The sequence below is a fragment of the Armigeres subalbatus genome, chromosome 2, assembly GCF_024139115.2.
Source record: "Armigeres subalbatus isolate Guangzhou_Male chromosome 2, GZ_Asu_2, whole genome shotgun sequence".
Classification (NCBI taxonomy): Eukaryota; Metazoa; Arthropoda; class Insecta; order Diptera; family Culicidae; genus Armigeres; species Armigeres subalbatus.
Genome location: NC_085140.1, coordinates 222414175 through 222437373, shown reverse-complemented (window position 1 = coordinate 222437373; position 23199 = coordinate 222414175). Strand labels below are relative to the sequence as shown.

The following is a 23199-nucleotide window of genomic DNA, read 5'->3' as shown; positions in this document are numbered from 1 at the left end:
AATGAAAAACAGGTACTGGGTACGCGAACGCGAGAAAATCATAATGGTGAGAGAGCTTCCTATCAGGCTCTGTTAAATTTGGAGTCTGACACTGAAATAAACTACACAGTTGAAAATGTCATAACATACGATAATGGAGAACCACGCTGACAAATTGATACCCGAGACATTGATACCAGTTACAAAATCATTCATGTCTTTTGTAGCGTTGGATACACATTGCATACGTATCCAATCATGGTATGTGGCAATCCTATTTATTCCTATTCAAAGTTTAGATTCTAATAGCATATTCAGATTAAGCCATTTATGATAATAAATATCATGATAAAGAGAAACTTATTGCCAATTTCCATACATTCAATTTTCTTTCTCACATTTGACACGATAATTATTGTAATAAATGGCTTAATCTGTATAGGCTATAATAACTTTTGGCAAGTCAGTTATTGAACAAGTGAATTGAACAATTCAGTTGAACAGCGACTTGCCCAATTTACTTGCAATGTATAAACTTAACATTATGTTAAGTTTAGATAAGGCAAGATAATTAAACAAGTCGCTTGAATTAAAAGTCTAAACTCCTTCATTTAATTCGCTTCAACGAAAAACATGTTTGGCGTTTTGGCGAGTTAGTTGAATTCAACCAATAAATTATACAAGGTAATTGAATTGAACGTCTAAACAGCTTATGTTATTAGTAGTTTGTTATAAGAAAAAAATCAGACAACATTGTGCTCTTGTACTGTGTCTGTTCTCTTTGCTGAAGGAAGTTTTCAATACTACACGAATCTATATTAATTTCCACAGTGCTTCTCAGCGCTATTTGTACCTACTGATCCCGTTACGATCTTTGCTTAGACACGTGCCTTCGTTTTACGTTGGACCCGTTTGCGGAAGTAAAATGCCGACAGCCGACAATGAGCATTAACAAAAACAAGAGGAAGGGGGAGTCTCTGAATTCTCCACTTCCTTCTAAGAAACAAGGTTTCAAGACCGTCCTGCCAAAGCGCGGAAAAAATAGAAGGTAGCTGGAGACTTCAGGTATTCCTTGAAACTCTAACATTGGAAATTATTCTTCTCCTATCGTCCTAACCTCGAAAGCCAATTCCAGAGGGGAATAAAATTTTATTAACAAATGGCGAAAAGGCTCAAAAACTTGCTCAGCAGTTTGAGGGTGCCAATAATTTTAGTCTTGGTCTCACTAGTCCAATTGAGGATCAGGTCACGCGAAGGTTCGAAGACATTCTCAATCAAGAGAATGTTTTGGACCCTTCGTTAGGAACTAATTTGGATGAAGTGAGATCTATTACTAGAAAATTTAAAAATATGAAGGTCCAGGGTGATGATGGTATTTTCTTTTCTTATCAAAAAACTTCCTGAGAGCTCTCTATCCTTTTTGGTAAATTTATTTAACAAATGTTTTCAATTGTATACTTCCCAGATAAATGAAAAAACGACAGAGTTGTTCCAATTTTGAAGCCGGACAAAAACCCAGCTGAGGTTTCTAGTTATCTCCCAATTTTTCTTTCTTCAATAAGCAAACTGTTTGAAAAGATTATTTTAAATAGAATGATGGTTCATATTAATGACAATTCTATTTTTGCTAATCGGCAATTTGGTTTTCGCCATGGGCATTCAATCACTCATCAGTTATTAAGAGTTACGAATTTAATTCGACTCAAAAAATCTGAATGATATTCGACTGGAGTTGCTCTCCCTGATATAGAGAAAACATTTGACAGTGTTTGGCATGAAGGTTTGATAGTAAAATTGATGAATTTTAATTTTCCTCTGTACATTTATTAAACTGATCCAAAATTATTTATCAGATCGCTCACTGCAGACAAACTATCAGAATTCTAAGTCTGATAGATTACCTGTAAGAGCTGGTGTTCCCCAAGGCAGCATACTGGGGCCCATATTTTATAACATTTTTACTTCTGGCTTACCTGATTTACCACCAGGGTGTTGAAAATCTTTGTTTGCAGATGACACGGGTCTCTCAGCCAAAGGACGAAGCCTTCGTGTCATTTGTAGTAGATTGCAAAAAAGTTTGCATATTTTATCCACTTACTTGCAAAAATGGAAAATTTCTCAGAATGCTTCCAAAGCTCAGCTTATAATTTTCCCACATAAACCGAGAGCTTAAGCATAATTAATGCCTGGTGGTTACATGGGTTCTTATTTAAAAAAAAAAATCAAAACTTTGTGTTAAGAATTTTTTTTTATTTACAAACAAATTTTTAGACCAGCCAATGCTGTTCCAATATGTTGCTGCAACACCAGAAAGAAAGCACTTCAGAGCATTTAAAATGAAATTTTGAAAATTATTCTGAAGTTGCCTCCTTGGTATAGTACCAATGAACTTCATATAATTTCTAATATTGAGACATTGCAACATATGTCCAAGCAGAGGCGCGGCCACGTTCCGAGACGTGGGATTATCAAAACTGGATTATCAAATCTATAGAATACTTATATAGAATTTCAGCGACTTTCCGGAGATCCTCTCGGATTTCAAGAGATTTTTTCAGACATCTTCAGATATGTTATAAAACTTCCTATGACTATTGGTACAATCATTACATTTCCAGTGTTTATAGAACATTTCTAAAAAGCATGACCTCAAACATTTTTTACGAATTTCCGGAAGTGATTATGGATTCCTGTGAATTTTATAAAATATTGGATGATTTCAAGCAATTATCACTAACTTCTAGGAATTCGGACCTTTAGAAATCTTCAGAAATTTCCCTACGATCCTAGAATAGCAGTACAGCTTATGATCGTCCAAGAATCTTTAAAGGTGCTCAGTACTATTTACGGGTTTTCAAAAATCTCAAGAACAATGTTACTCTGCATTTCAGACTTTTTTCTTTCTAACTTCTAAGATATCTTGCAAACGTAGGTATATTTGTGATTCCTATAGATTACAACAAATTCTTAGAAGCTTTCAGAATTCATTTTCTCATAGACCTGCTACCAGACATCCGGTTTTGCTACAATCATCATAAGCTGCTTGATATTCGCATATTTCTGAGATTGTGCTCTCATATACTTGTCTAGTTGCTCAACTTTTGAAGATGAGCTCAGCAGTCTAGTCTAGTGACAACCGCTTCTGTCCTAAAGACAGGAGATCTATCATAGACTACATTACTTTTCTACATGAAGTCTCGGTCTCTAGTAGCAATAATTACTACACACTAACATTCCTCCTCTTTCCCGGCTGACTGGAGCCGTAGGTAGTAAATACCAACCATTATTCATTCAGATTGTAGCGCAATTTACACCAGTTCTAACCAGTCACGGAGAATCAATCATTGGCAAGTACAGTCAGTCTTAGCTAAGTTAAGCTAAGCTATATCCTTGTTTAGATATTCAACTTTTGATTAATTCATAGTCAGGCTGTCAATTGTTATAAAAATTCAAAAATTCTCTAGCTAGCAGAAATAATTACGTACTTCTAGAAAGTTTTCCAACAATTTTATGGAAGAGCAGATACTATTTGAAACTTCTTGGAAAGAAATCTCAATAAATCATGGAGCACTTTTAGAATGAAAAGAATACCTCTATAGACTCTGAGCAGCACTGGAATGAATTGTCACCTCTACAATCCTGGAAACCTCCACGATTTTCAGTTTAACGATAAAGTCATGGTGCTCGAACCTCTGAAATTGAAACTGATATACCTGTTTCATGGATAATTTTGTAAGATCCTAGAAATTTCTAAATAGTGATGGTATTAGGGTCGCGCTAGATCGATCTATATGGTATATTTCTCACATAATCATGGGTGAGACAATACTTCGGTCCTATCCTACAGATTTTTCATGCGTAGGATCTTACATGTCGTACTTGTCCACCTATTGTTCGTGACTTGCTGAGGCATGACGGCGTCGGCATTGTCGGCCATGAATTGATTTTTGATCGCGTATCGCCTGTACCTCCTTACAGTCTGGCAACGATACTGTAAATACTGCACGTCGAAAAAAGCACGGATGATTGTCGTTAAATTTTTCGAATGACGTCATAGGATTTTCGATGATGAGTCGCCATGTTGGCTTGATTCTCGCGCACATACTACAAGAGAGCTATTTGGATACACAAAATTTTTCATTCAATCGACAGCTTCACTCGGAAAATGTTGAACTTCTGCGCTGAGATATAGCAGTTTTTTTAGCCGGATCGCTTATAGTCAGGAAGGTGTCTGCGTACTACGCCTGCAAATATTTTTTCGATGAAAGGTGCACCAATATTTTGAGAAATCGACATTAGATGCCTTTTCGCAAAAGCACAGGAATATTTTCTTGAGGTTTTACAGAACGCAATGGGCAAGCTTCGTTACCGGCTTTACAGCGATGTGCAACGTTGTAAGTATCAACTGCATGGAGCCAAGTCAACACTTCGGCAGGAGTTTCTAATATAGAGGTAGCGTATCCATGTAGATTTGGGTTCTGAAACAGTCTCATGTATTAAAAGTTTTGATTCCAATCATAGGATGCTTTCACAAGGATTTCTAAAGAGCGAGCTCAGTTTTTTCCGTATGTAAAACATTTAAATGAAAACCAAGTAAAAAATGTCGTAAGCTACTAGTGTATCGAACGAAAGCAAAAGCCAATGAATCGCCTGCTCCTGCAGCATTCTTGCAGCACGCTTAGGAGTTAACTTTTGGGAAATCAATTTGTGGCGAAAGGCGTCTGTGCCAGTTCAATATTATCAATAAGCACGTTTTTAATCAAGGCTAAATATTTGGTAGGCGTTCATCATCATAACCAGTACCAAGAGTAGTTTTTTCATGGAAAAGCTGTCCTAATTTTGAGAAATACCCGCAGAAAAAAATTAGACTGTGCATTTCGCCATATCAAAGCATCACGGTATACAGTTATCTTGCTGGCTCGTTGCGCATATACGATAGCGCCTGGATGTGGAAGCGGGTGAAAATCAGCCACTGCCAATAATTCATGTTTAGAGAAAACTCAAGTTAAGCATTTCTTTCGCCATACAAACCTGGCGGTTAACTCATGCGGCTTGTTTAACGCATATGCTAGTAGACGACACTGGATGTGACAGCAAACTGAAAAATCAGCCACTGCCAATAATTCATTCATTCATTCTTATCGATTAAAGTCCCTTTACTCTGTCGTTGATGATACAGTAATGATCGATTTATCACTCTGTCCACAGAAACCTCCACGATTTTGGGGTGATACAACAGGGTATGTGACCAAAATCGGAAAAAAACTATTTCAACCTCTTTTAATTCATTTACAAACGTTTCTTGAATCATTTTATGCCTTGGTCTAGGGCAAATGTGAACAGTACCCGTTATTATTCTTGTCAATCTTTACAAGATTATCCATATGGTATGTTACTCACCGTAAGTCATTTATAATAATAAACTTGGGCGTTCGAAGATTATTTCATACGTAAACATGTCCTACTTGATGGCTGTTTGTTGGGTGATTATTTGCGGGGCATAAAAGAACGGCGCGTAAAAATTTCAAAATTTTGGGATAGTATTGATCGCATGATAGATACTACCACAGTGGCAACAGACGTAAATACTGAAGTTTCCATCGACCACGAAGCTCAGCGGTCGTCTTAAAGTTCAACGTACCTGCGAGTTTCATCCGGGCGCGCGCATCGAAATTATAGTCGCCATTTGGATTTGGACATCTCACACTGGAAGCGCCTTCTGTTGGAGCATTAGGAATCGTACTAAACATTCAATTTCGTACTGGCTTCACTGCACGTTGTTAGGAACTGGTGAGTAAAAGGTAAACGCCCGGATGGATTTTGAGGTGTCTGTTTCTATCTGCCTACCAAATTACGTCTGTTTGTCTGATACCATCTATTGTATAGAGAAATCAGGCCTTAGATGCCGATAGCAGCAGCCATATCTTGGTTTTTACCAGAACGCATTTGATCCTTAAGCTATATGTGCAACGTTGTAGTATCGCTGCATCCTCCAAACTCCTGTCGACAGGAGTTTCTATATGACCAAAATGGGTAGATATCCATTGAGATTCCATAAGCAAGTGAGAGCAACTCTGTATGCAATCCACGGGATGAATAGATAAGTCTCCTTCAGAGAAACGCAATTCGTACCTTACAATTTAAATGTAAATCCTAGCCCTCAGAAAAAATCCCAGACGTGACCCAATTACGATGGGAGAAAATTACGCCATATCCACAAGGATGCTTAACAATGAGCGAGTTGGCAGTTCACTCTGGAGTTAATCCTTCAATCAGGTATGGCCCTGATGGCATTTTTATAGTTAATATATCGTAATAAGCATGTAGTTTGAATATCATTTGGTAGGCGTATATATACGATATAATGGAACTATCTCTACCATAACTGGTTTTCAATTTGACCTTTCTTTAACATTCCTACTGGTTTTAGATTTGCCGTCGTTCAGAGATGCAGAACCAACAGTTCGTCATAAGAAATGTCCTGGTGGTTATCATGCGGGAATATGCTTGCGCATATGTTTAACGATCGCGAAAATAGGCTGTGATTTCTGGATAAAGCCAGTAAACCAGTATGCTAAAAGACGGTATGGCAGTATCATACCATAATTGACATGAGCGTTTTTATTGAAAACAAATAATACATATGAAGTAATGAAACAATGTAGCTTTACGGTACAAACATAATAACAAATAAAACTTTCTGCTAACAATTTCATGCCGAGGCATCAGAAGTCTTTACCTCAGCAATAACCAAACAGTTTGGTTTTGTCGCCTACTTGAATAGCGTAGCTTGGCACAATAAGGAGTTAATATTTTATAACTGATACTCTCGGTATGGCAAAAGGCATCTAAGGTTCGACTTTTCAGAAAAGTAAGCATAATGCGATTAGATGGGTTATGATCTATAATGTGACACCGACTAGACCGACATCTTCACTGGAAAATAATTGAAATTCATTCATGCCCCCAAGACCAAAAAGGGCCTTCATACTGTCTCGTTGATCACTGGCGAACAAACCTCGATTTTATCACTCTGCAGTCGAAGCTTGGGAATTGATACCAGCGTTAGGGTATCGACAAAATCGTTAATGTTCGAACATTTTTGATTTTCAGTTGGTTGCTGGAATTTAGATCATTTTCCGAGACTATGGAAAGGCAGGTATGCGTCAAGCAGTACCACATCGTTATATTGCTGCATGATTGAGTGGTTGGTGTTACTCAGAAGTCATTTATAATAAACTACAGGCGTTGAAAGTTATTTCATGAAAATCAATGTTGTTTGCGGTATTATTTGCGGAAATAAAAAGAACGACAAAAAATTTCAAAATTTTTGGGGGTGACAAAATCGGGTCGAAAACGTGATAAAATCGGGTCGAAAAGGTGATAAAATCGGTAAACAAGTAATCTTGTAATCTTGTAATATCAACGCACCCTCTGACCATAGCCTATCTGCGTTGTATTTAAATACCGCTGAGCGATACGTCTACTGGGCAACACGTCCGGTGTGCACTGCACTAAGATCTCCTTAGATGCAACCGGACCGAGATCTTACTTAAGGCTCCGAAGGGTCCGTTTCGTTGTGATATGTTGCCATAAAATAGAAATATATGCACTTGCTTTTCTAATCTACGGGAATATTTAAATTTACTAATGATATTGATTAGTGACAAGTAAATTCATTCATCGATCAGATTAGAACGAGCTCAGTGCAATTAAAATATAAACGCAATACTTATCTGCAATTCACAGAAGATGTTGGGATTGTCCTTGAAGTAATCACGTTGTGAACACAGAATTCCTGTATTGACGGTGGTTGTTATGAATATGAATACCACTGCTGATACCGGAACTATAAGATTTTCTTCATCACTGGTCGTCTGGAAAGAGGTAGATAAAAGAATTGGGCCGCTTTCACTCGCCGGCCCGCAAAACATTAGTAAGTAATTAATCTTACTACAAAGACAAAAATACAGTTCTAATAATTCTGTCTTATTAATGGATATCACACATGCCCATCTGATACTCAACTTAACCAAAAACATATCCTCAATACTTAATAAAACGATAACTGTATATAGTTTCTATTATTGTCCATATATACCTACTATTCAATCTAGGATTCCAAATCGGATAAATTAATTCAGTTCCTAACTAAAAGCTTATCCTCAACGCTTTGGCTGTCAATAGTCTCCACAATATGAACCTTGAAGGTTATAACTTTGTTCAATCCTACATCTGTTTATATTAAAACTCAATCCTAACTGCCCCGAAACCGCTTTCAACACATAACTGCCCCGAGCACAGTCACTACATGTGACCCACAGGACCCCAATCGAGGACGGCCTACACTATACCGTTGTGAGCTTACACCCTCTCCTGGGCTGTGCGACGCTGAAAACATGCTCCTAACGTTTGATGAAAAAATAAAAATAATTAAACTAATTACACTAAATCTTACACCGGCTGACATTCGCGTTAAACAATGTGTTCCATGAGTGCTGATCACTCATGATAACGCCCCGAATCGGCAAATAAAATGCAGTTTAATGCAGAGTTTAAACCCTCTCTTGCGCTAAGTAATGCTGAAAACCTAACTTCTAGGAATTTGATTCGTAGAAACAAATTATAACTGAAATTGTAGCGTGGCAAAATAAGTTATACTATTAGCTAATTTAGTTAAACCCTGACTACCCCACATTATACTGGCCCGTTTGGAGTCATCCAGTGGCACTTGGTCTTAGCATTCGTTTTCTTTTTAAATTCTATAACAATGAATCAGATACAGTGGTTGGTTTTACCCGCCGCTGCCGTACCCAGGCGCTAACGTATATGTAAAATAGCCGGCAAGAGTTAACCACCTGAATCAGTATGGCGAAAGACATCTAACGCAGATTTCTCAACAGTAGGAACTTTCATCGAAAAACTATTTGGTACCAGTTATGTAGGAAGGTGTTCGCTACTACGCCTACCAAATATTTTTCGATTAAGGTGCTTATTTTCGATATATTAAACATTAGATGCCTTTCGCCATACTGATTTTCAAAAGTTAACTCCTAGTGTGCCGCTGTAAGCACGCTTAAAGCAGGCGATTCATTGCCACGCTTACCCCCATATTAGTATTATGTAGAACGAATGCTTGACTATTACTATACTAAGTATAGTAAAAGACCGGAAGTAATAATTGGGCCAGCCACCACCGATAAAATCGGTAGACAAGTAGTAGACAAAATCGGGGAGTGACAAAATCGGGTCGACACTGTATTCCGAAGAATCTGTACGCATGATAAGTTAAGAAAAAAAATTATTTTAACTTTTACGAATAAAGTATCATAAAACCAATGAAATTCGCAAAAAAAAATCCCTGGCTATTTAGGCACTTATCTTTAACCGATTTCCTGACAACAAGATTTATCCGACGGGAAATTCTGCCCCATTTTTGACCAACATATTTTTTGCCATACTCGTATTATATGCACGAGAAAGGCATCTTCACCGCTAGGTGAGTGGATTAATCAGGATTTATTTTCGGTAGTATTGATAAAGCAGACTGGTTTCTGCCGGTGGACGCAGAATTGTCCCATGGGTATACTGCCGTTCTACGCATAATTGTCCCATGTTACCTTTATTGAAAAATCTCAAACTCGAGTGAATTTGTCCCACTGAAAAAATGAAGTTGTTGTTTGATGATAAGTGAGACTGAAAACCGTTCAAATAAGTAGTGATCCATTTTATGTTCTGGAAAAGTATTGCCTACGCTGATAATATCCCAAAAATATTTGTTAAATTTCAAGATCTAATCAATTCTAAAATTAGTGGGACAATTATGCGTAGAACGGCCGTTTAGGGAGTCCCAGTAAACATGGGACAATTATGCGTCCACCGGAAGTTTAAACAAACATCATTTCAGAAATATCATATGCACCCTTATTCTTGTTTTACGTACGAACGCGCTTTCGAATAAGGGTGATAATTTGGTATAAGCATATTTTTATTCGATACTAGACGAACTGACCCCATCTCGCTCCGGTTTTTTTTCGACATGTCATTCGTTAAGTTGATTGCAGCATCGCACTCTAGATCTAGATCAGTTACAGCTTAATGGTTTTCTTCAAAACTCATGGAAACGCATTTTTACATTTCCCAGCGAAATGTTCTATTTTGTCATATATATAAACACAGCTGATTACTAGACGAATCGATTAGTAAGGAAATCTTTTAAATCGGTCCATCCGTTTGTGCGTTATGCATCAAAGGAAATGTCAACTCATTTGTATATACATATAGAGATATCTGTAGTCTGTACTTTGTACTTTGCTTCGATTATCATATCGATTGAACCATCGATATTTTTAAATAACGAAACGTTCCTAGAATGAATAAAGTGATGGATAACGGACGGATAATGCTTTTAATAATTACAAATGGATGAGCATAATTTGTATTAAATAATCTTTATTTAATAACAAATTCACAAATAGGACATTTTTAGAAAACTACTTCTTGTTAATACGAATATGTGACCCAGGGAGCGATAACCTTTTGTGAAGTTTTTTTGATTTTGGTGTCTTTTGAATGGCTTCGTGATTTGCTTCCGATTCCATGATAAATTCTGGCATCGACTGACGCTTTTTCATTTTTTTATCCGATAATTTCAACTTTTTATTTGATGGCTTAATAGCACTTGATAGAGCTGTATTATGTTCTTCTACTGACGATATTGTTTTGCCATTCGTAACCAAATTTTCAGATTTCCGTTTATTTTTGGAAGGCTTTTCGAAGATTTTAACAACATGGTTTGCATCTTCACGCTGCTTTTTCCGTTTCTCGATTATGTCTTTGTAAAACCAATCACGCTTATCAATCTTTTTCGGTAGTTCTTGTTCTTGATCTTCCTCAATTACCTCTTCATCCGTATCTTCCTTCTTGGAGTTTGGAATGGTGTCTGAGAACTTTTGCAATTTTGCCACGAAAAATCCATCCATATTGTACGTGTGTGGGTAAAATCGACGAGTCAACTTCATTGAAGGATGATACTTCTGACCAGCAAAGTTTACAAATCCTTCATTTCCAAAATCCAAGCCGGTTGAGACCAATCGAACATTTCTTTTTCTTAGTGCATAATCCACAACCCATTCGTTTTCTTGCGGGAGAATTGAACAAGTTGAATACACCAAAAATCCTCCAGTTTCGGAGTTTGCACTCAAGCAGTCGATTGCTGTTAACAATAATTTTCGCTGGAGGTTATAGCAACGCTGTATGTCGACTTCGGTTTTTGTTGTTTTTACGCTGGGGTCTTTAGAAATAACACCAGATCCTGTACAAGGGGCATCTAACAACACACGGTCAAACCCAGACATAACGTCCCGATACTTGGTTCCATCGATGCTCGTAACAATGGCATTTTGTATTCCCAATCTGTGGAAATTGCCCACGACTGCTTGAAGTCGATCTTTGTTCACGTCATTCGCAAACAGAACACCCGTATTTTTCATCAAAGCTGCGATATGCGAGCTTTTGCCACCAGGAGCTGCACAGAGGTCAAGAATTCTTTCATTTTCTTCCGGGCCCAGGGCTATAACAGGTAACATACTAGACGCTCCTTGGATCATATAGTGTCCGGCAAGATACTCCGGGGTAGCTCCCAACGGTACCTGGAAACAAATAAATAATAAAATCACTGTTCTTTTCGTTTTTTTTAAATTATTTGTTCATCTTTGTGTGGTGGAGAAGTGTTGCTGCCGTGCCAAGCATAGTTGTCCCATGTCGTTTTTTTATGATGCCATTCCCACTGTGCTGGCGGTGTGGCATTTGCTCAGACAAGTTATTTCTTTATCAGACATCATGGCTAGGCTTGCCAGCAATCATTTCTAGTTATTAAATCCATTGATGAATTCTTTTGTTGGAGCAGCCATCAACTAAAAATGACATGGGGCAACTATGCTTGGGACGGAGTTAGTTCATATGCAGGAAAATATATGTACCCTGTTTTCCCTTTTGTGCTAAATGTATAATAGCACACACACTTAAATCATTTCACAGATTTCGGTGAATTGTGCTTCAATGAATCGCCTGCTTTGAGCGTGCTTACAGCAGCACACTAGGAGTTAACTTTCTGAAATCAGTATGGCGAAAGGCATCTAAGGCTCGATTTCTCAAAATTAAACACCTTCATCGAAAAAATATTTGGTAGGCGTAGTAGCGGACACCTTCCTACATAATCGGTACCAAATAGTTTTTCATGAAGTTTCTTATTTTGAGAAAACCCGCGTTAGATGACTTTCACCATACAAATTTCTGGCGGTTAACTCTTGCTGGCTATTTTGCGCATATACTATACTGCCGTGAATCGCATATTTGTCCCATATGAATAGGAAACCCAGCAAAGATTGGACAGATATGCGATTCACGGCAGTATAGCGCCTGGATGTGACAGCGACGGGTAGAAAATCAGCCACTGCCAATAATGAATTATTGGCAGTTGCTGATTTTCTACTCGCCGCAGCCACATTCAGGCGCTATAGTATATGCACAAAATAGCCAGCAAGAGTTAACCGCCAGAAATTTGTATGGCGAAAGACATCTAACGCGGGGTTTCTCAAAATTATGAACTTTTCATGAAAAACTATTTGGTACCGGTTATGAAGGATGCTGTCCGCTACTACGCCTACCAAATATTTTTTCAATGAAGGTGCTTAATTTTGAGAAATCGAACCTTAGATGCCTTTCGCCATACTGATTTCAGAAAGTTAACTCCTAGTGTGCCGCTGTAACCACGCTCGAAGCAGGCGATTCATTCATTACTTTTTCGATTAGGGGTCGTACACTTATTACGTAAGCAATTTTTCTGGGGTTTTCGACCCCCCTCCCCCCATGTAAGATTTTTCCCATACAAATGATTTTTTATTTATGTGGCGCGTAATAAAAAAGCAGACCCCCCTCCTCCCAAACATGCTTACGTAATATGTGTACGGCCCCTTAAAGTTTTTAATGAATGAATCGCCTGCTTTGAGCGTGCTTACAGCGGCACACTAGGAGTCAACTTTTGGAAATCAGTATGGCGAAAGGCATCTAATGTTTAATATCTCGAAAATAATCACCTTAATCGAAAAAATATTTAGGGGTGATCGGGGCAATATGGGCCACCTAAGGAAATCGTTCCGAAAAGCGCTGAAAAGCTCAAAAAAACATCGTTCAAATGTAGTTGACTTATACTAGAGAATGTTACCTTTCATATAACGTCGATGAATGACGAAAAATGCGTTTGGAAATTGTTGGAATGCACTTTTTAAAAAGTGTATTGATTTCAATGTGTGTTCCCGACTATACGGGGCAATATGAGCCACCATTTGGGGCAGTATGGGCCAACCATCCAAAACGTTTATTTAGGCGAAAAAAGTATCGTAATATGGAAGAATATGATATTCCTACAACATTTGTGAGTATTCCATACCAAATAAAATTAAAAAACCGCACAACAGCGGACTGAACCGATTTGCCACTCTTCACCATTTGAACAGCCACATTTCAATTGACCAATGGTCATTTTTTCTGTTTCAATCGCAGTAATGCGCTGTTGTAATTTTCCCGTAATGAATCTTACATATATGATAATATTCTTGTATTCGACTACTGAAATTAGAGCTTGTTCGTATTTTAAGGCCTGATATCTTGCTCTGTGCAGGTATGCCCATATTGCCCCATAGAGACTGGTTTTGGGAAAAAAAAGTTTTATGTTAAATTCAGATTTGTATCAATACAAACATGTGTGTACAATATTCAGTTTTAATATATCCTTTGATTGTGGTGTATTTTTGACCTGTATTTTAATCAGTTTTGTGTCAAAACCTTATTTATAAACTTCAAATCTTATAATAATTTTGCCTATGCAGCGAAAATTTACATTTTCAAGTGTATTTTCATGTTTGAATTGAATTTTAATGCGGTTTTCACGTTGATGCATATGTGTAGCATCCTCTTAAAGATCATATAACTTTAACGTGCTAAAACTTGTCAATAAGCTCAAAATGAGGGTGGCTCATATTGCCCCGTATGTTCATATTGCCCCTACTACCCCTAATATGCGTAGTAGCGGACACCTTACTACATAACTGATACCAAATAGTTTTTCATGCAAAGTTCCTACTGTTGAGAAAACCCGCGTTAGATGTCTTTCGCCATACAAACTTCAGGTGGTTAACCAGGGTGTCGACTACCTGGAAAAAACCTGGAAAGTCAGGGAAAGTCAGGGAATTTCAATTTGGACCTGGAATGTCAGGGAAAGTCAGGGAATCTTGATTGAGATCAGGGAAAACATCACAAAACCCAATATTGAAAATTTATAGTGATTTTCTTAATTCGAGCAAAATGTTAAACTAAGGACACGCTGAATTATTTTAATCCATTGAAAAAAGACCAATAATGGTACCAAAACTTCGGATCAGAATTAGTCTAGCGTTTTAACTGATCATCAGACTGCATAGCCGATAAACAATACTCCAAGGCAGTTAAAATCGATAACCACTATCACTATCAAGGGATAAAGCTTTTTCTTGTGACCGGTGGCAGTCTCTAGACTGAAGTCTACTACGGACCCATTCCATATACACCATTGGTAATCATTGTTTCACTAAGCAATAATACAGGTGTTAAAGCTACGCTTTTCAAATGGTCACTGTTGAGGCCTGATCCAAATATTTTTTTTATAAAAAGTCTCCTTCAATATTTTAGATTATTTAGTTTGAGTGGTTTTGTGTTGAGGTCGTTTTGATTTTTTGCAGTTTCCTCAATAGCGTTCAAGTCATGTTCCCATTAAACAAAAGAAGTTCTGAAAGTTCGTTCAAATACTGGTCATAAGACGAGTTTGTACAATTCCACTACATTCCACTGCTTTATTGTACCTTTGACAGATACGTATTTCGACCGCAACAGTAAGGTCGTCTTTAGTATCTCGTACTTGACTCGACTAAGTCGAGTCGACTAAGTAAATTGTTTCCACTGACTCGTACCTGACTCGACTATTGAAAATTAAAAAAATGCGATCTATCTCGATAAATTTAAATTGCTTATTAGTAGCCAACTCTAATAATACCTTTTGATGAAAATAGTTCAGATTCAGAACTGATCCACAAATAATCATCAAAAATGTTCAACCTAAAACCAACAACTATATTTTTAGAAGCTTGTTTAAAGAAAACACCGAATCTATCTATCCGAATCTAAAACACACTACAGTAAAACCTCCATGAGTCGATATTGAAGAGACAACCCATGGAAATATCGAAATGTGGAATATAAAATCCTTGGAAAGCAGTTTGAAAGGACAATCACAGTAACCCAGACAATATTTTTTAATATGGCATTATTTGCTTCCATGAGTCAATATCGAGTCATAGAACATCGACTCATGGAGGTTTGACTGTATCTCTGTGGACCTTCGACAACACTACACAGCATCGGCATCATCTCCAAACAAGATTCTGTAGGTTTTAAAAACATTTCGTGAACTTCCATTTGATGATAGGCTTATAAAATCATCGGCCGATCCTCATGTCCTTAGGTGGTCAAATTATTAGTCATGTAGAAAGAAAGCATCATATGGTCTACCTCATGCACGTAGGTGGCGGTGGTCTTAATAAAATGTTTTCTCGAAACTCCATAACCATACTCGGACGCAAGTGGAGGAAAATGTTGTCAATAATAATGGTTCAATTTTACATTCGTTGCTTTTGATGTTTATTTTAAAATTTTATCAGGAAATATTCTGGTTGATCTTTGAGATTTTTTTCCGGAGATTAAATACTTTAGTGAAAATGCTTTAGTATTTTTTGTGAAGATAATTATTCCTTTCAGAAAACAGTTTACTAACTCGACAGTTTAATCCTGGAGCTCCTTGATGGATGTTTAGTATTTTTTTCCATAGCTTTGCTCATAAAACTTGGTAGATTGTATGGTGTTTACTCAAATTTAAATTGAAATGACTTGGTGGAAGGATTCATACAAAAAATATGCCAATGAATCTTCAAACATTTTACCTCGAGTTCTTTAAAAAACTCCAATAAATGTTCCTAATAAAGTTTCATTGTGTGTTGGTGTTATACTTGTCTGACATTGACTTGATAGTAGTTGAACTTTTTATAAATAAAACAATGTTGGAATTCTAAGACCATCGATTAACTTTTGGCAAAAAACTAAAAATCGATCAAATATACGGAGTAGGTGTAGCTCCCCTTAGCATATGAGCCTAGCTATGCCACTTCTTCACAAAATGACTATTTTATATTTTCCATGGGGCCATTGCCCAAAGGCCACAATCGGCAAATATTAAACGAATTGAGAGTATTCAGATCAAAATATTTCAAGTATTGCATGATTAGAATGTTTTTCTGGGCTTACTGTAAGTGCTGCATGGATTTATGTGAGCTTGGAGGGATTGAATTCCTGATTATCTGGAAGATTGCAACGTCCGTGACTATTTCTAGAAGTCCATTAACTCCACAGAGAGTGAATAAAAATTCTTACTCCGTAAGTATTCTTTTGAGCCAATGGAGGTTTCTCGATGTCCACGAAAATATCCAACCCGTAAGATTTTTTTAACGGTTTAGAAGGATTTCTAGAAGCTCTCACGATGGTTTGGAAGAGTTCAAAAGTCGTGTCAATAAAAGTCGTGTCAGTAGTCTTGGAGGTCTATTGCGACTCCAGAGGGTCCATGAGAGTTCCCAATGGTGGATGAAGGCACCAGAATGTTTATAATCAATGTTTGGAAAGATGTGAATTATAAAAACCTTTCAGGAGTTTTGCGTATTTACTTGATTCTTTATGAACGACCAGAATTACCTACGAATCTCTAAATATCCTTAATGTTCTGCCTCTAGAAGTGATGAGGCATCCAGAAACTCAAGAACTCATATGGACAGAATTCAAACATGCAGAGATTTTTATGTGCTTCTGATTTAAAAAAAAACACATTTTTTATACCTGGAATTTTTCGAGAAATGGTCTGGAAAGTCAGGGAATTTCATTTTCAAATTTGAGTCGACACCCTGTTAACTCATGCTGGCTATTTTTACATATACGATAGCGCCTGGATACTGGCAGCGGCGGGTAGGAAACCAGCCACTGTATGTGATTTATTATTGGCAGTGGCTGGTATTCAACCCACCGCTGTCAGCATCCAGGCGCTATCCTATATGCGCAAATAGCTAGCATGAGTTAACCGCCAGAAATTTGTATGGCGAAAGACATCTAACGAAAATCTATTTGGTTATGTAGGAAGTTGTCCGCTACTACGACTACCAAATTTTTTTTCGATTAAGGTGATTATTTTCGAGGTATTAAACATTAGATGCCTTTCGCCATACTGATTTCCAAAAGTTAACTCCTAGTGTGCCGCTGTAAGCACGCTCAAAGAAGGCGATTCATTTAGAGGAATTCAACCTTAGGCCCGATGCCCACGTAGCGTCTTTTCAATGCTGAGTGTACGTGGCGTTAAAAAGACGCGGTGTGCATCGGGAAAAAGCGGTAACGCAGCGTCGCCGTGCCAATGCACACCTGCGTTATTTGACCGCTGCGTGCACGTGGCGTTGAAAAAACGCTACGTGGGCATCGAGCCTTAGGTGCCTTTTGCCATACTGAAAGTTAACTCCAAGTGTGCCGCAGTAAGCACGCTCAAAGTGGGTAATTCATTACTCTTACCTCTCTCATGCAAGGGCAACATCAAATGTAACAGTTGTGGATTCCAAATGATGAAAACAATGATTGATCTCTTATGAAATATTATTTGTTTTTACTTATAATTATTACCTGCGATGTGTACACGACTAATCCTTCCTTCGACCATTTTCCAATCGGATCCAGATTAACCCCTCTATTGATGAGAGCTTGCGCCAAATCACGCCGACGTGTTTTCAGACTGTTAGTTCGAATCGTCAGCGGCCGTTGCACTTCAGAAGCTTCTAAAAACTCCAACAGTTCATTCGGAGAAAAGAGCTTCATCAGCATTTGCATGAAGAACTCATTGTATGAATAGTAGACACATAAGTCCTTACACAAAAGTTCCATGTATTCTGTCCTAGACCTATTGGCATCACGATTGACGGAAAAATCAGCCAATACTCCTACAACATCTTTTATCCGTATATGTATATCCTGAAGATTGGAAGGTCCACCTTGATCGTCTTGCTCTGGGAACTGAAACTTCTCTTTATTTGCTGCTAGATCTTGCAATTCTGCATCAGCCAAACGTTTTTCTTCCGCAAGTTTCTTCTTCAACTTTTTCCCAGCTTTCTCAATTGGCAACATGAAACCGGCCTCTTGGTCAGCATCTTCTTCAGAGTCTTCATCACTCTCTACAGTATCGTCATCACTCCCCTTTTCCTCTTCATCGGAGTCAATAAAATCTTGCAGTTTACCAATTTTTGTGCTGGATTCGTTATCGGACATATCGGAATCGTCATCACTTGCCAATATATCTCGACTTTTTTTAATTTTTGATTTTGCATTAGACTCCTCATCGTTTGAGGACTCTTCGTTATCAGATTCAGTTTCTTCATCTATAGGCTTTTTGGCCAAAGATTTGACAACTCCTTTGTTTGCAATCTTAGCATATTTTGCCTTACTTTTCAGCACATCCATCTGGATGGGCAACTGGTTTTGCATGTTATTTTCCTCTTCCGACTCATCGTCACTTGTATACTTTTGAACTTTAGCCGAAACTGAAGCTTTTACTTTACGCTCCTTGTTTTTGGCATTGAGCTCATGTTTCTTAATTTTTTGTTGTTGGCGTTTCTTAGCACGAATTTTTTGACGATGAGACAATTTTTTTGCATCCTCGGTATTTTCTTCATCTGCAAGAAAAATAAATAGTCGTTAAATCTACAAAAACATCGTAAATACGACTTAGTTGAAATATGTTTTTGAATTATTCCAACAATTCGAGGTTAGGGCCAACCAGCCGGACAACACTTACCTTTGAAAATTTTTTTGTTAAAAGTAGGATCCTTTTGCTTTTTGGATTTTCGACCTGGACCTTTTTTCGGCACCTCTGAAAAGTTCACCTTACGCCCCATTTTAATGAACTAGCATAAAAAAAAGCGTTTTTAAAAGACAATTTCAGGGCGACCTAATGGCGATGTACATCCAGTTCCACTGAAGTCAAAACAGAAACAGAAAGCACGTTTGTTTTGACGTTTTGAACATCTGATGATGATGGATGATGCCGAGCCGATGATGCACTGCAGAAAACTAAAATGGCTGTTCGCATCTCGTTTGCTACACGGCGGACGGAACCATATATCGGGATCGATTTGCGATTTGGGCGTAACTTATTTTGCGCATACAACAAATGAAGAAATCTCGCTTAACTTTTCAAAAGGACCTAAGTAACATTTTTTTCAGGAATTAATTTGAATAGCGGAATCAACAGAACAACATGAAAGCTTTTGATTGCAGTACTCAAATTAATTCATGAAAAAAATGTTACTTAGGTCCTTTTGAAAAGTTAAGCGAGAAATATTTAATTCAAGAAAAAAGTGTAAACAATGCAATTGTCATGTATTGTACGGTACACAATAGGATATATTGTTTCTGAATTGTTGCACATATTGTATCAACAGTGTGCATATAATATGCAACATTATTATCTAATGTAAGAATACTTAAGAGCCCCGCACATAGAATACGCTTGCGTTGCGTTTGACAGTTTTTCATGTTCAACTTTTGGCAAGTCAATTGAATTCAACTGAGTTGTTCAATTCACTTGCCCTGTCAAAACGTAGCATAAGGCTTTGGTCCGATTCATGAATTTAAATCAAATTAAACTTAAAAGTGACAGTTCGGAAATTATGATATCCCCCACTCATAAGAATGGCTGGTGCTACCCAGCAAGACCAACAAAACTTCTATCAAAAATGATTGAATATTCGTCAAAAGAAACCTTGCTCTGCGAGCAGGGTTATTTGCAAATTATTGAACTGTCATTTTTAAGTTTAATTTGATTTTAATTCTTGAATCGGACCAAAGCCTAAGACGCACTGTGCTCTTTATGCGAGTACCACACGCGCTCATTAAAAAATATTAACAATACTTAGTCGTTTTGATCTTTTTGCCTTTTTGCCTTTCCCGTACAACAAAGTTGTACCGAAAGGCTATCATTTCACTACGAAAACGAACTTTTTATAGAAGCATCGTAGACCCATAGTGTTATATACCATTCGACTCAGCTTGACGAGCTGAGCACATGTTTGTCTGTCCGTGTGTATGTGTGTGTGTGTATGTGTGTGTGTATGTGTGTGCATAAAAGCTAAGAAAAACATTAGACAACTTTTCATATAGTAATCCTGATCCGATTTTCTCGCAACAAGTTTCATTCGACAGAGGACAAAACCTAGTTGATCACTATTGAATTTGATAACGATCGAACAATGCGTTTAAAAGTTATAAATAAAATGGTACATCGAACCATATTAGCACCATATAAGGTTGGTGTCTTGGATAAATGCGAGAAAGGCATTATCACTACTCGGTGAATTAAGTTGGGTTTTTATGTGAGCACCACTTGCGCTCTTTTACGAATCTCGTTACGAACATCAGCAACACTAAGTCGCACTGAGAACTTGATACGAGTACCACTCGCGCTTATTCAAAAATAATTAACAATACTAAGTCGTATACTGTCGGTGTTACGAACGCGATTATTATTTAACATTGAATCAAAGATTGATTATCAAGCATGATTCATTGGGTCACTTCACTGACTGGTCTCTGCCTGTTTTTACAACATGCATATGATGCATTCTTCTATACAGCATGAAGGGCTCATTATGATGGTTCTACCTCGAGACAATATGTTTAAGATAATAAGTTAAAAGCATGGAGAAATGATAAAATAAATATTGCAGCGCCAACGAGATAATGGCAATAAATGAGAGGCTTGCCTGGAGTTTTACGATAGACAGGTACACATCGCATCGTAGTGTTAAGGTATATTCATTATGTTTGTACATACTTATTATATAAGGCTTAGAAGGTAGTGAAATAAATTAGTTGTTAACAGCAATCCATGTCGATCAGTTGTGATTATTCCAAAACTCCCGAAAATAACAGTCGGGCTCTGTTAAACTTCTTTCAAAAGGTTAATGTATCCGCAAGTAGGCTCCGCCAAAGCGACTGCATGTCGCTCAAAGCGCACAAGCCCAAGTCCTGGTGTTAGGTGGGACGCTAAGGCTCGATGCCCACGTAGCGTCATTTCAACACAGAGTGCACGTGGCGTCAAAAAGACGCAGGTGTGCACCGGGAAAAGGCGGTAACGCAGCGTCACCACGGATGCACACCAGCGTTTTATCGACGCCACTTGCACGCAGCCTTGAAAAATCGCTACGTGGGCATTGGCCCTAAACAGACCTGACACGACGGCCCTTCGACGAGACAGGAGGTTACCCGAACTAAAAATATTGTAGGGTGCTGTCAATACGATACACCGCGCGGCTGTTGTAATGTTTCCAAAAGCGCATTTGCACAAGATTCCACGCGGCGTTTCACATTCGAAAGGAACAACCGCACCTTAGGAAACGCCGCAATGTTATCTCCCCATAAGAATCGAGTATACGGGCAGCAAAAAACGCGGTGCGTCGTTTCCTTTGGGGAGCGCCGCGTGTACTTTTGGGCAAATTCGTTAATATTATAGCGCTATAGCGCAGGCCCAGTTCTAACCGTTCGGGGAATGTTCACGAGGATTTGCTAAACGGTGGCCTAAGCGCCACTCTTTAAGAGAGTTCACCGGTCGTGTATGGTTTGTCCGACTTTTAAAGACCTTTTCGCATGCAGTGTTTCTGACTCTCTCTTAACGAAACGAAACTTAGGGAACGTAGAAGGAGTGTTCACTCATTCGAGCAATAACGAAACGTAATTTAATTTAGTGAGAGTGTTTATTATAGTTCAGGCATTAAACGTACGGAATGGAAAAGAGTAAACATGGCCATGTAATAAAAAGCTCTTCACGTACCTGCGCAGGATTTTTCTTGACTCGATGCTGCACAGAAGCACCAATCTTCAAAAAGACGGTCAAAAACCATTTTTTCTAAATGATCCAAATTGATAACTTGAGTCATGGGGTGTTAGTAGAATACTTGACGATGATGTTAACATAGTTTTGAGTCATTTTATTCGGGTGGATCTTACCTTTACAGTCAATACAAGTTGAGCATGTTGTTGATTTTTAATTCTGTTGAATCTTGTAACATTTATCTTACTGCTTCATTATGTTGGCCACGACGTATACATCACCCAAACCTATTATATTTGGCACCATCACAAAGTGTAGTCCAAAAACTAATAAAGCCAGGCATATACGTTCGTAAATTATTTTTGATCGCGCAGAAAATAGTCTTTATTATGTATAAAATTATTATTGTATTATCTCCTTGCTATATTCATTGTGAAATTCAAAAAGGTACCCATCGGTACCCATCAATGAAATTCACACTGTAGTTTCATTTTTTTGTCAGGAATCCAATCCTGCAGAAATTAGGTTCCGCCACCCTCCGCCCGCTCAGTTATTTCGGTTTTACTGACAGTGGTCATTTCGGTCTTGCCAATCAATTTTGATAAAAAGCAACGCACAATATGTTTTCTCTTCTCCTTCTACTTCTCATTTGTCGCAATACAATGGTGCGACATCAGCTGAAAATTGTCTAGGGGTCGTACACTTATTACGTAGACGTTATTTCTGGTTTTTTCAACCCTTCATGTAAGATTTCTTACATACAAATGATTTTTTTTTATTTATATGTAGGTAAAACGACAGATCCCCCTCCCCCATCAGGGCATACGTAATATGTGTACGGCCCCCTAGTACCATTTGTTCTTGTCTCACGCATACTTTAATTAAGAAAATTCCACGTGATCATGAGTTTTTACAGGCACTTGCGCTCTGAGATTTTGAAAATATTGTTAAAGGAAGTAGGACAACTACCAAGTCATGTCATGTTTAGTCGCCTATGATTTGCGCCTCTACAGCTTTACTTTGTGTAGGAACGAATTAAAATCCATTCTATATGTTTACAATTTCTAATGATGGAATACATTTTTCTGTTAGCACTGCAGTGAGGCGACGACAGAAATTGGTAATTAAAGGAATACCTGTGAAAGTGCTCATAGAAATAGAACTCTACACTGGCGGCGCTAGCCATTGATATTTGATGAGGCACCACTTGGTGCAAGCACGTT

At 37.9% G+C, this 23199-nt stretch overlaps 1 protein-coding gene across 1 annotated transcript; it reads right to left on the bottom strand.

Moving 5' to 3' along the window:
- Positions 1–10411: 10411 nt before the first annotated feature.
- On the bottom strand, positions 10412–19157 carry LOC134211725 (uncharacterized). The gene is made up of 3 exons (XM_062688889.1): positions 18944–19157; positions 17779–18821; positions 10412–11630 (listed from the first exon to the last, which is right to left on the bottom strand). The coding sequence occupies exons 1-3, from the start codon at positions 19041–19043 to the stop codon at positions 10473–10475; spliced, it is 2301 nt and encodes a 766-aa protein (XP_062544873.1). The 5' UTR covers positions 19044–19157; the 3' UTR covers positions 10412–10472.
- Positions 19158–23199: the final 4042 nt, after the last annotated feature.

Bases quoted from the DNA above. Each gene is read 5' to 3' on its own strand.
- LOC134211725 (XM_062688889.1), bottom strand. From the start codon at position 19,043: ATGGGGCGTAAGGTGAACTTTTCAGAGGTGCCGAAAAAAGGTCCAGGT. The intron at 18,822-18,943 runs GTAAGTGTTGTC...TTTTTCTTGCAG, and splicing joins TAACAAAAAAATTTTCAAAG to ATGAAGAAAATACCGAGGAT. The intron at 11,631-17,778 runs GTAATAATTATA...ATTTGTTTCCAG, and splicing joins TAGTCGTGTACACATCGCAG to GTACCGTTGGGAGCTACCCC.